This window comes from Mirounga leonina, unplaced genomic scaffold (assembly GCF_011800145.1).
Source record: "Mirounga leonina isolate KUSES-001 unplaced genomic scaffold, KU_Mleo_1.0 Mir_177, whole genome shotgun sequence".
NCBI classification, from domain to species: domain Eukaryota; kingdom Metazoa; phylum Chordata; class Mammalia; order Carnivora; family Phocidae; genus Mirounga; species Mirounga leonina.
In genome coordinates, this window is record NW_023270459.1 from 6827411 (window position 1) to 6841915 (window position 14505).

General features: G+C 43.3%; 1 protein-coding gene across 9 annotated transcripts in view; it reads right to left on the reverse strand.

Moving 5' to 3' along the window:
• Positions 1-984: 984 nt before the first annotated feature.
• The window catches only part of DPY19L3 (dpy-19 like C-mannosyltransferase 3), a 71337-nt gene continuing 57816 nt past the window's right edge, over positions 985-14505 (reverse strand). For 8 of the 9 annotated variants that reach the window (XM_035023528.1, XM_035023525.1, XM_035023527.1 and 5 more), the window contains 2 exons: positions 8560-8692; positions 4753-6290 (listed from right to left, as the gene is read on the reverse strand). In XM_035023528.1, coding sequence (XP_034879419.1) covers positions 5922-6290; positions 8560-8692 — 502 coding nt within the window. In that variant the 3' untranslated portion in view covers positions 4753-5921. The other variant, XM_035023529.1, reaches the window with a different exon arrangement.

A 14505-nucleotide genomic window follows, 5' to 3' on the forward strand; every position in this document is an offset into this window, starting at 1 on the left:
AAGGGGTACATGCACCCCGATGTTTATAGCGGCAATGTCCACAATAGCCAAACTGTGGAAAGAGCCAAGATGTCCATCGACAGATGAATGGATAAAGAACTAGTGGTATATATATACAATGGAATATTATGCAGCCATCAAAAAGAATGAGATCTTGCCATTTGCAACGACGTGGATGGAACTGGAGGGTATTATGCTGAGTGAAATAAGTCAATCAGAGAAAGACATGTATCATATGACCTCACTGATATGAGGAATTCTTAATCTCAGGAAACAAACTGAGGGTTGCTGGAGTGGGGGGTGGGGTGGGAGGGATGGGGTGGCTGGGTGATAGACACTGGGGAGGGTATGTGCTATGGTTAGCACTGTGAATTGTGCAAGACTGTGGAATCACAGATCTGTACCTCTGAAACAAATAATACAATATATGTTAAAAAAAAAGAAGATAGCAGGAGGGGAAGAATGAAGGGGGGGAAATTGGAGGGGGAGATGAACCATGAGAGACGATGGACTCTGAGAAACAAACTAAGGGTTCTAGAGGGGAGGGGGGTGGGAGGATGGGTTAGCCTGGTGGTGGGTATTAAAGAGGGCACGTTCTGCATGGAGCACTGGGTGTTATGCACAAACAATGAATCATGGAACACTACATCAAAAACTAATGATGTAACGTGTGGTGATTAACATAACAATAAAAATAAAAAAATAAAAAGAATTCCAGAGGTGAAAACAAACAGCATTTACCTCTTTGAGGATAAATTCTTCTCTTCAGAAATACTATAGCCCTGAGGTTCAAGTGAAACAAGTAAGCGGCTATCAAACCAAATTCCATGAAAAAATAAACTCCTATGACATTAGCAAGTCCAGCCAAGATCTTGGCACATTCATCTTTAAGGACTAGACTCCATGTAGCACATACTTAATACACTTTAATAGATGGTTCCTTGGTTTCTGACCTTCAAAGACAGGAAAAACACTCATCTTGTGTACTTTAAAAGAGCTTTATTTAGTATATAATCTCCATACAACTCAATACAACAAATTATAAAAGCTCTTTGTAAGATTTTATCCAGAGGATGTTAAATACAGAAAGTCAATTAATTGCCAGTTGCCATAAGAAAGCAAGCTACTCTCATCTTAAAAGTTTTTTCCATCAACAGATAAGCACTCTCTTCTGGGCCAAAAGGCTGTCATATATAAAGCATTTGGGAGCGTATTAACCAAGATACATGATCTGAAAATGTTTTAATACCTTCCTATTAATTCCAAGATTTAAATGAAATCTAAAAAATGGAGTATTTCTATGTTAACTCATGTAGGATTTGGCCAAAGATAAGCTAAAATTGGTACATCTTAGACAAAGTTCACGTGGAATCAGAATAAACATTTTTAGTTAATTGTGAAGATGCAGACCAGATGAAATATCTACATCTTCCTTGCCCCACCCCACACACGCGCACACACACACGGCCACACACACACCCCTAGCTGACCTCACAAAGTTCAAGAAAATCATCTCTAAGTGGACAACAGATGGCTTAGAAAACACCTAATTATGCTCCTGGCTCTTATATCTGAAATGAATCCCTATTTCTTAAGTCTGTAATAAAAGAGTAACTGGAACCTTTCAACTGTAGTAGAATCTCTATTAGCCACTGTGATCAGTATCAGTCATTTAATGAAGTCATTTAATGAAGTAAGTAGATTTAAGTAGGGAATCATAACTTTAAAAGTATAATTGTCCATTCATTTGCTAATCTGCTGTGAAGCCAGGGTCTTTCCTTTGCAATAAGGGTTCAATGGTTCCAGTTCTATGCTTGCATAAATCATACCTGTAATACGGTTTGGGTACATTTTAATACCTCTGGTCAGTCTAGATATTTTAAAGGTGGAGCGAGTACTTAAATCTATAAAGCAATCGAAGCTCAGAAATTTTCTTGAATTTTATGTTTTCCCAATATTTTAGAATTTTCCCAACCACACCTAATTTATTTAAAAGCAATTTTTATCAGCAACTCAACCTTTATCAAACCTTACCAAAGCATTCCAGTTAATGTTCACAGAAATAGCTTTTTCCACCCCGATCTCCTAGTTTGTGTTGAACTGTGTCCTCACAACAAGAAGGAGAACTGGCACAGAGCAGTTTGGCACTGGCACCGAGCACACAGCAGGGAGGGGACACGGGGAACGGCCGGGTCAGTCAGCTCACAGGACGGATGGAGACTGTCAGGGAATCTGGTGAGTCACGTAAGCAGAGGATCGGTAAGAGCACTTATTGTACTTAGAGGTTCTTCTGAATGCTAACTCTGAAGCAAAATCAAGTGGTTATTCTACCCATAAAAAAACCAGCCACAACCTGAGGCTATTACCAAATATTCACACAGCCGCTGTGACCTGCGTGGCGGGGAGCCAAGGCCCCGGGTGGCGTGCTCCAGCTTGGCAGAGGGCCAGGAGTAGTCACTCTTCCTCTTTCCTCCTGTGGACTCCAACGAGAAGGTTGTAAAAGAGAAACTGATGAGCACTAAGAATGTTCAACATGGTTTGTTGACAGACTTGGTCATCAGAAAAGAGAAATGTCTACATGGTCACAGTGTCTTGGAAAGAGCGTATGCATGGATTTTGTCTTGCAAGACTTTTTTTTTTTTTTTTTTTGGCACTTTATATTTTTCACTGAAGACTCAACACTCAGCGTCTTGGCAACAATGGCACCTAAACTAGGAGAAAGAGATCCCTGTGTGCCATCAAGGCGGTGATGATCAGTGTACAAATTTAAGTACATGTTTCTTACACTGAGACTCCACATACCCAAACGCTTAGATTAGTGCATATAGAGAAATAGTTAAAATAAAACCAAAATCTATCAGGAAGGTAATAGAGGGCTTGAAAAAAAAACTACGTGGTCTAACATGTACCTTACATGTGCTTCGTTTCAATTAGGAGTAAGGCACTCGCCGAAGGAAGTACTGACCCATGCTGTCAGCCACACCACGCATGCATCATTACTGGCTTAATTAAAGTTTTCGTACTGATTACAGTGTTTTATTATTGTATTATCCTAAACTGCAGTGGTCTCCAACCTTATTACAGGATACAGGAAAGACATAATTCAGGAGTTTCAGCTGCATAATTTAGTAACCCAGCCAGTGTCAATTTTTTTTTATTTAAATAAGTTTTGATAAAAAAGCCAAGTATCCTGGAGTCCGACATGACACTGTAACATTTCTTTCTGAATACTGTTTAATAAGTAGTAACTGAATGTGAAATAATTTGAACATGTGATATATCTATCTTGATGCCTAGGGTAATTTACTTCAGTACAACTGCAAGGAGAAACCTTTACATCATTTCCAACTGGCAAGAACAGGGGAGAAAGTTAATTTCATTACCCATCTTGATTTAATTAAATGTGCAATATGCTTTTATCAGCAGCTTTTACATGTCCCCTCATTAGAAATTAATTATAAAAGCAATTATCAAAAAATTTTTGAACAGGTATACATAATCCTCTTTGTTGTTTACAAATAAGCATGACTTAGAGGCACTTGGTTACCTTTTAGTAAGAAAAACAGTAACACTACCCAGGCCCTCACAGTAAGATTGGAGACCACAAATCAAATTTGGTATGAAAATGCTCTCTGCCAAAAATACTGTATTAATGAATTAGTTAAGATAGAACATTTTAAAAATATTCAGACTTTGCAAGGTTCTAGGCTGTAAAAAATACAAAGGCTAAAAACAAAAAGTTTAGAAAATTTTGCAAACCCAGTAAATTTAAATGAGTAAGAAATGAAGAAAAATTTTCTTACTTGCAGGATAGGCTAAATAGTATCAATAGGTTTTAAAATAACACTAAACAGTAACAAAACCTGCTTGGCTACATCACATTTCTGCTCCTGTCACGACTTACAACAAGGAATTTGTCACACTTTCCTGTATCTGGCATTTAAACATGCACCCACATGCGCGTACACACACACGACACGTGACTCATATACTGAGGTGCTAAACTTTCCATTTCAGACAGGGCACAACAAAAAGTTTTAGATATGTACAAAGACCTAACATGATTTTTAAAAAAAATATTAAAAGCATGACAGTTGGAAAACATCATAGAATTTTTAGGTGAAACAGGATGATAAGGAGTTTTGTAAAAAGCCATCCATTGGTCTTCACTAGTGAACCAACACTAAAGAATTTAATTATGCATCCCCTTAATTCGATTCCACCATAGCTGTCTGAAGTCAATTAACAGTACTTCAATCCTGAACAGCCTCTGGATTTCCACCATGATGCGTGGCTGCTCAGGCCTCTGTGGCCCACTTGGTATTCTCCCCAGCAACGAAATTCTAGACCACTCCTAGAAAGTTGAGAAGTTTAGGCTAAAGAACATTAATGAAACAAGATAAAAAAGACAGAAGCTTGTGTAAGATACTTTCAAGGACAGTGACGCTTGTGTAAACATCTCTACAACTTACTCACATCCCAGCATTGTGCTACAGGCTACCTAACGACATACGAAATGTTACTGTTGGTTTCATTAGGATGGACTTTCACGTATCAAAAATAGAGGTTGAACAGAGAGCTTGGTTACTTGTTTCTCGATAGCTTGTAAACGTGGAATGTTTTGTTCTGGAACACTCTAGTGAAGTATGCTGTGTAGGGTGGCAGGTTTCTCTTTATCTCTTCACAGAAGCGAGGGTGGCCCGCAAGTTTCAAATCGGGATCATTCTCTCCTGGGCCATCCATCATCTAAAGCCAAAACAAAACCAAATACAATTTGGGAGAAATATCATATTTATAGGAGACAAGAGAAGTAGGAATAGGTGTTGGGTTTCTTTGAGAGTGGTATGTTAGGTGAACACAAATTGTATTCTTTCAATGTCAGTGGCTACTTAAAAGATGATCTGGTCCAACTTCCCCTTGGAAGTATACATCAAGGCTGAGGAGGGGAGCTGAGTGTAACAGGATGATCACCTTTAACGGCAAAGCTAGAAGAACTTGGATCTCCTTGTTCTTAGGAATGTACTACACTGTCACTCTCACAAAAATGAAGTACAGAGAAGAATGACTATGACCAGAGGAAATCCTCCAACTCATTAGTTAGAAAAAATTAAACACAAATCAAAATTTAAATGCATGTCTTTGGTCTGTTATCCTCTGAATTCAAGACAGTTGGGCAAAAATTTGAATCTCCTGTTCTCTTTCCCCCGGGTTTACTGAGGCATAACTGACAAATCAGACTGTGTATGGTTAAGGGATGCAACCTGATGGTCTGATTCACATAGACATGGTGAAATGATCACCACAATCAAGTGAATGAGTACATTTGTGTTGGTCAAAGGACAAACTGGCAGTTATAAGGTGAATGAGTCCTGAGGCTCTAATGTACAGCATGGTGACTACAGTTAAAATAAAATACCCTATACTTGAAATTCGCCATGAGAGTAGATCTTAGGTGTTCCGAATCTCCAATTCTGTACAGTCAAGTTTTTTTTTTTTGAGATTTAGGCCAGGTTTATCATTTTTTCCCATTCATTTTTTAAAATATCTGTCAGCTTTTATACCAAATAATTATAGCACACACCACCTCTTAACGGATGAAAATCTTCTGCTTGCGCTGATCTGAGACCTGGCATAGCTCTAAAAACATTTTCCTCAGAAGGAGGAGGGAGAAATAGCTTGTTCTTCTGCTCTGGAGTGGAGGCTTGGCCGCAGAAAGCCATCTCTGTGGCACTGTGCCCATGGACAAAGGGGACAGTGACAGGAGCGCCTAGGAGGGAAGCCCCGCTGTCACAGTCACACTCACGTGCCAGCCAAAATGATGCTTCGGAGCGTAGGTTTTAAAAGGTCAAGGTTTTGTTTCTGATTTTAACAGCAAAGCTTTAAAAAATGGATGTTATGCAGAGCCTCAGGATACAAATCAGCTAAAGACAGAGCTGCTCTATTTGACATGAAGCTCCCGCATCTGTCCCCTCAGCAGTCCCCACGGCTGTCACTGAAGTGCCCGAGCCGGGAGTCCCACAGAATGCGGTGAAGCTGGGTACTCGATTCAGGCCATCATTCTGTAACGTACAGAGGTTCAGACTGGACCCCCGTCTCCAGGAGTCCCGCCCAGGACGAGGGGACAGGCTTACGTGCCCGTTGGCGACGTCCAGCAGGTCCCGCAGCCGGCAGCCCCGCTGGTGCCTTCGCTCATAGCAGATGCTGTCTTCCAGGATGACGTAGTCGGCGCCAAAGGACCTCAGGAGGGCATGCACGTCCTCTGGGGACCTCTTTGCATAAATCTGATAAACCTGCACGATGAGAGGAAAGGGGAATAGGGAAAAATGCCACTCAACTGCCAGGAAGTTAGTGGAGGGGCTCTAATGCGGTAGCGTCCCACGGGGGTTGTCTAAGACCCAGACACCTGTTTCCGTGCGGGCCACTCCCTCATCCACAGATCTGCAGCACGCGGGGGACACTGCCAAAACAATACTGTCATGACTCAGCCTTGAGAAAAGGAAGGGTGAGGCATGCTGCATACATTTGGATTTAGACACCCGACAGATACGGATTTAGAACTATCACTGGGAGTTGTTCATTGGTAGGTGCCAATTCTAAGGCTGCTTCCCAAAGGTAAATAACACGGTGGAGTAAATGAGACTCACTCTCTACCTCTAAAAAGATCCTTGGACGAAAAGGGTCCGTTAAGCATGATGGTGCAGTTTGGGGCACCCACACTTGTCAGGAGCCCCAGCTTCTGACAGCAGCAGCTGTGGAGAAGGAGCGCCACAGGTCCCTGGTGCCAGGCTGGTTGGTCCCTGCGTGAGCAGCAGGAGACCCTACACTTCTCTCTCACCCTTCCCAGAGCAAGAGCACCTTGTAGCCCCCAGCGGCGGTTCAGCGGGAGGCACGTCCTTCCTGCTCATCACCAGCGTCACATCCCTTCCGTGAAGACACAGATGGCGAGCACCCTGTGTTCTGCGACTTGGCAGCAGGAGGAGGCTATGTGTCTTGTGTGTGTGTGTGTGCACGTGTGTATGTGTGCGGGGGGTGGCGGAGACGGCTGCTGACTCCTTTCCGGCACACTCATTTCTAATGATGTGGCTCTGACTGAAGAGACGGGGCGCTGAGGGCCAGCGTGCCCGCACAGATGGGCGCTACGCTAGGCGGGTGGTCTGCTTCTGCTGCTGACGCCGTGGGGCCATCCTGGCCGGAGCCCAGCAGCGGGCCTCACGCCGAAGGCGTTCCCACGACTGCAGAAGGGCACCAGGACCTTCAGGACGTTAGTTCTGTGGGAGCACAAAGCTCGGTCCCCAGACACGGACAGGGTCCCGGAGGTGGTGGCGCGTGGAGGAGCCCCCTGTGCACCTGCCGTGGCTTCTCCGCCCCTCCCCCGAGTCCCAGCCACACAGGCCACCGGCCCGCTGAACTCTGGGTCTGGGGAGCCAGGCACCCTCCCTGCTTCCTCCAGCTAACCTGGGGGAGATCTCGAACACTTGCACCAATTGAAAAATTCCCATTTTAGCAGGACCCTAGGTTCAGATATTCTCATAAAATCCAATGGATTTAGTAAAAATCATGTGCTTTTTTAGGCTAGTTAAATCTCAGGCCCAAACAAGACTTTTCAGCAAATTTTCAGCGACTAAGATTAAGAAGTGACTGATAGAAAACATTAAAACATTTGAGAAGCCACCGCTGGGGAAACAGGCTGCCTCCTGCACCGCTGACTGGAACGTAACTGGTATCCTCTGTACAGAGGGTGACTTAGGACGGTCTGTCTCGCTCAGCTACAAACGCCCATACCCTCCGCCCCGGCGCGTCCACCTCGAAGAATCTGATGTGCAGAGTCATACGTATGCAAGTCTGCCATTTGGAACATTGTTTACATAACTTCAAAAGACAGGGAAACAACCCCAATGGTTAAATAAAGTATGCTACATTTGCATAACACAATCTCTGTAGATTTAAAAACAAGAAAGCTGTTAATATACGGATTTGGAATGAGCTGCAAAATATATTAAGTGCCAAAGAAACCAAGATGTAGTATGTGACTTGTCTTGTAAAACAGGGGGAAAAGAATATGAATACGGGGCATGTGTGTATGTATACACATTTGTATATCATAAAATCCCTCTGGAAAGATATACAATGAACTGGTAACACTGTTTGTCTCCTGTGAGGGGACCCGGTAGCTGGCAGAGGGCTGGGATGTAGGCTTTTCACTAAGTTCCCTTTGGTTTATTCTGAAGTTTGAACCATGTGGCCGTATTACCAATTAACACACACATACACACACGCACACAACGGTCCATAAAATAAGTAACCAGTGTGCCCCTATTCCTTTTCCTTCCTTCTCCGATTCAAAAGCTGACAGCTTTGTTCTCAAATGCTCTTTTCGGTACATCTCAAGCTGTTTTTCTTCTGTGATTCTTCCAACCAAGGGGAACATATATGGATGCCTGTAGTGGACGTGGGGCAGGGCAGGGCAAAGTCTAGGCTCAGGAGCCGCCAGCCCCAGGGGCTCAGGCCCGACTTGCTCTGATCAGCTACAAGGCAAGGAAAGGCCGGCCGGGTCCTCACCGCTTTGGTCCGCTCCCTCAGGCTGTTGTCTTCGTAGTGCGGGTGGTTGGTCAAGGTCCTTCCTGTGCACAGCTTGACTCCGGCCAGTAACTGCATGCTCCCAGCAAACACGGCCTTCCTTGGAGTGTGAGAGCTGAAAGATTTCAAGAGTCTGAATTAACCTCACAGCTAAGATCTCCTCACAGACAACAATGAAGACAACATCACACTCCCAGAATCACCCAGCTGTGTCAGGAAGGGCTGAGACTTTGGGAAAAACGCAGGAGGTCCCTTGACATTTGCACTCAAATTGTTCTATGAAACTTCTGTTTTTGACAATGGTTGGGAAATTTCTCATTCACTGTTTTGCTGGGTTTACTCTTATAACGAATGGTCTTAGGATGTGGGTATCTCCTGGCTCGAAGTCTTCCAGGCTAAATCCCATAATCCTCTCCTACTCTTTGACAAAAGATTCTGACAAAAAAGAACTTAGAAGACTGTCATCACGTTTTGTATTAAAGTTAACTAAAGGGCTGCCTAGAGTAAAACAAATTATAAAGCCAGAAACTGCAGCTGATCAATTCCAACAATTTCCTTGTTTTTGTTTAAAACCAGAAAAAAAGATCACAGATATTCTGATAAATTGCTTTCCAGAAAAAAAAAAAAGAATTTATAAAAACAAAAGAACACAGAAGATTCTGAAAAAGCAAGTAATTTATTACTCAGTATGGGGATATACACCATTTCTGATGTGGGAACACAAGTATTTCCTATGTTCCTTTCCTCAGTCCTGATTATGAAAGTCTAAGGAACGTGGGGGAATACGGGCACTCTCATATTATTAAATCATGACCTCGCTCCCCGTGTGCCACTGAGCTGCAATTCTCTGCCTCCCTGTGGGGTGTGAAGGACAAGGAAGGAGGATGAAGGAAAGACTCCTCGATTACAGTAAGAGCATTTTTCCTTTTCCCTCTGGAAAAGAATTTTAGTAGTTGATTTTCATTCCATATTTTTGGGAACCTGGGAGTCCCTTGCAAACTGACAAGGTGTCAGTTTATTGTGAAGAACATAAGCGCCCTTCTACAGACTCTCCTCAGTGCAGCGCGTCCTCAAGAGGCCCACTGGGAGCACCACCGGCCACACGTGCCCTTCCTGTGCTCAGAAAGAGGAGTCTCGGCCTGCCAGGGGGAGTGAGAAGATGGACAGTTTTGAGAAGGAGTCTAACTGAAATTATTAAAACGCAACATGCTCTGTAGAAAGAGCTAGAGCAGGCTGTCCTCCTCAGTGTTTTTGGAGGTCAGGGCAGAGACTTACTCTGGTGCTACATTTCTAAGAGAGGCCGCCATCATATTCCCATATGGCACGAGGATGTTCCATGCACTTCAGTGTAATGCTAAGGTAAGACTACAGTGTGAATGCCATCCAATAAAGGCCTCAGGATGCCTATGAGTAAGACATCCTACAGTTTAAGTTGCAACACTTACAAATAATTTACTTGAAGAACTCAGGCTTTTCTAACAATGACACTCTCATTCACTTGGATTTCAAGGAGCTTTCTCAATGGGCACCTGGGGATGACACATAACCTGCATCCCTCCTTACTCACGCCAGAGCCCAAGGTGTGGATTCCAAGAGTAAACAGTTTTTGGTTAGCTTGGCTGTGCTCGGTAGGTTGTGAGCGTTCTAACAAGCAGACCCAGGAGCACAAGAACAGACAGATGTTTGCTCTGTCCCCTTGAACTGACAATTTACAGGGAATTCTTGGTATCTAGCCCCATGTGGTCAGGGGGACACAAGGGTTTCAATGACAACATGTGAAGGTGTAGTGCTCCTTAGCGGGAGATTTTACAAATACTTAGTTTAATTCAACTGACCCTTATTAAACACTTAGTCTGGGCCCCAGGCCTGGGCCGTTCTCATCATAGTGTGTTAGAATTGCCAAGGACGAGTAAGCGCGGGCAAATACTAATTCAAGAAAACGTCAACGTTTTTCCAAGCCAGTCTTTCTTTTTGTATACTCCTAACTGGCTTAAACCATTCCACTGCAATAAATAATGCAATAATGCCGCATATTAAATAAATGCCCCACAGTGCCTGTCTTTGGGGCCACTGACCTGAACAGATGCAGAATGCAGGAAGGAGTGAAGTCTGGTCTCCCTATCTGGCAGAGCGTGGGGTAGAGGCGAGACCTAACTGTGGCTGAGCTATCCTGGTTTCTGCCTAGAGGGTGCCCAACTGGTCCTCCTACACAGCTGAGCTGATAACATCCATTCAAATCTTCAGACTGTCTTAGCATCACCATTTTGAATTAGAACAGGGGTCAGCACCAGGGAGATGCACAGAGCTGTTGCTAGTCTACATTTGTAACTGTGGCAGACACAGATGACTGTTGTCTATTCATGGCTCATGACCAAGGTTTCATCTCCCTCCCTGGACTCTGACCATACCACTTGTATGAATTACACAGTTCACAAAGGTTTAAAATGTCCCAAGTCCTGAACTGCTTGCTGGGGAGTTAGAGAGTTATTCTTTATTCAAACTACAGCACCGAGGGCCTACAATGTGCTGGGCCGGCAAAACACCGTACGGTGATAACCTGGCTTCGAGAAGCTTACTAGCTAATAAGCGAACAGAGCCAGACTCAGCTCCCACTACAGGCAAGCACTTCCGAATAAACAAGTAGTTAGTCCAGCATGTATTTACTAGCACTTTCTGTGGGCCTTTAGCTATCCTGGAAACAGAACACACAGGGTGCAGTCCCCGGGAGAGCAGTCATCTCCAGGCAGAGCAAGGTGATGGGTCCCATGACTGCTGAGAGGCACTGAGGGAAAAATGAAATAAACTGCTCTCATCTGCGACATGTTTTAATGTTTGGCCTCACTAGTCAGAAGTCAGAAGTTTAAAAGTAATGTAATCTGTTTCAACTGTTGGTGCAACAATCTTCCGGATTGTTCACAGAGTCTTTCACTAAGGTCCTTGGTTTTATTTTAAAGGAGCAAAATACAAGTATCCTAATGCCTATCAAATGAACTAGAAAGACTACTTCTTTGAAATCTACTGACTTCCAAGCAGAGCGGAGATGATGTTTATTTGCTTTCTTCTACTGATTCGGTTTTCTGTGCTAGCCCATAGTAAATCTGGGACATTTCACTGCTACTTTAAATATTTAAGTTTACCCATAAAGCAAATGCAAAGTAAAACAAACAAGCAAAGTGGAACAGAATGAAAAACAATCACACATTTTCTGAACTTTAAAAACCTAGATTCACTGTGTTTCATATTTTCTGTGGTAAACTTAACAGGCAGAGGGGAAAGGCATTCTTTGTCCTTAACTTAAAACATGCAGTGTGACAGGTGTAATGCTTGTTCTTCTTCCTTCCCAGATACTTCTGCTGACACAGACTGTGGTCTGTGTCTAAAATAGCTAATGTGCTTTTAACCACTGAATGACACTTCTCTATTATAGAAAAACAAAGCAATTTTTACCAGTGTTTGAACAAATGATGTATAAAATGAAAGGATAATTTGTTTTTATAGCTCTCTGCCAAGCTCTATAGCAGGCTGCCCAACCTGCAAACAATTTATTCTGTAAGAAATGTCACTAAATAATGACAAGGACTCACAGGTCAAACGGATTTACATTACATAATTTAAATGTCATTCCAGGAAGACCTGATGGCATTTTGAACAAATAATCTCATTTATTTTTGAAGCTCTAAGCTTCAACAAGTTAATTACTGTTGAACTAATGGGTAAACTGAGCATTATAATATAATGTGTGAACATGTGCTTTATCTACACTTCAAAAATTTATAGAATTATGCAAATACCACAAAATGATTCATTAAATATAAAAGAGGCTTAGAGGCATTTAAGGTCTGAACTTAACCTTCATCATATTTAAAATATCCAGTAATTCTTTCTGCTTTGATAAAATGCTAAGGAAGTTTGGGCCATTTTCTTTGTCCCATTGAGAAAATATTGCACATGCTGGCTTCATCACTGAAAACAGACTACTGCTAGCGAAAACTCCTCTAAAGCCCCGTAGTTAAAATGTCACATCTCAAAATATTCAAATCTATAGGAGTGTTTTTTTTTTTTTTTTAAAGATTTTATTTATTTGACAGAGAGAGAGACAGCGAGAGAGGGAACACAAGCAGGGGGAGTAGAAGAGGGAGAAGCAGGCTTCCTGTGGAGCAGGGAGACCGATGTGGGGCTCGATCCCAGGACCCTGGGATCATGACCCGAACTGAAGGCAGACGCTTAATGACTGAGCCACCCAGGCGCCCCATAGGAGTGTCTTAACTGCAAAACGTTAGAGAAGAATTTCAGGAACCGAGACTGAAACACTCAGAGGTCACAAAAGAATGAGGTATGAAGCCTGCTGTTGTGGTGTTTGGCCTCGTGGAAGTAAATGTGCTTCCTAGTCACAGAGAAGGCCCAACAAGTACCACCCCGGGCTCGCTGAAAGCGATACCAGAACAGAAAAAAAAAAAAAAGAAACCCAACAACCTCAAAAAACCAAAAAGCCCAACATATCAGGTTTTTAACCTTTGTATTTGGGAAACATTATCAGCAAAAAGGAGTTAATATGAACATGGCACTTAATCTGGGGGGAGCAAGGTGTGCAGCCCGTCAGTGTCACGTGGGAGGCAGGTGACCAAGTGAGCGAGCACACGGGTGGTATTGCGGAAGGGGTGGGGTGAACGGCCTCCCTGTTCTCCCAGGGAAGGTTCTGGGGCTGATTTCAACAAAATGTCCTTGCTGGTTAATGAGGGATTGAATCTCAAAGTGTTCTTAATTTATACTTATATTTAAATCTCTACTCCAGGGGCGCCTGGGCGGCTCAGTCGGTTAAGCATCTGCCTTCAGCTCAGGTCATGATCCTGGGGTCCTGGGATCAAGCCTCACATCAGGCTCCTTACTCAGCATGGAGCCTGCTTCTCTCTCTGCCCCTCCCCCCACTCATGCTCTCTCTCAAATAAATAAATAAAATCTTTAAAAAAATAAATCTCTAAGGAACTAAAGATAGGACATTTCTGTACTAAAAATTAAAACTTTAAAAATATTTCAATTGAAACCTGGTAAGCCTCTCAAAGTCTTAAAATAGAGTCAACAATGAGAATATGGAAAAAAAAAAAAAGAAGACAATGGCGCTGAGATGAGGCTCAACATTTGCCCTAGCAAAGAGGCAGTATTAAAATGGATGGAGGGGCATCTGGGTGGCTCAGTCGGTTGAGTGTCTGACTCTTGATTTCAGATTAGGTCATGATCTCAGGGTCATGAGATCGAGCCCTGCATCAGGCTCCATGCCCAGCATGTAGCCTGCTTAAAATTCTCTCTCTCCATCTTCCCCTCCTCCCACCTCTCTCTCTCACAAAAAAAAGGACGGCCACCCCATTTACACATTCATCATCATGTCCTATATATAGTTGGTGCTCAGTAAATAGCTGTTTGATTGTATTCGTAAGTATACAAGTTCAGATATAACTTCATGTATTAAGGCTTTCAATATTTTCACAGAAATCTAATCCTCCCCAGTATGGCCCCTCTCATATTAATAAGTGGTATCCTAATGGAATAGGCTATCTGGTTAGCCAATAAAAGGTCATACCCGAGCCCCTCCAAAAGAAAAGAACTAAGTCCTGCTGAGGTGATGGAATCCTTCAATTCACCCTCCAACCCCGAGAAGCCCAAGTGAATACCTGGCAAGACCTAATCCCCAAACGGAAGCTCAGGGTCCCTGGAGCACAAGAGCGATGCCGAAGGCCGGCGCTAAGTACACGAAGCAGAGACCGGGACATGGCGGGTAAGCTTCCTCTCAACGTTTCACACGGGAGGTGCCCTGTGCCATAATGGAGGGTCACTCGAGGTTCCCCTAGAGTTTCTGCAGGTCACTGTTTCTCATCCTGATGCATCCTCACGGGCAGCCATCCTTAATGGAGGGTGACTCCCGCCCCCGTCTGT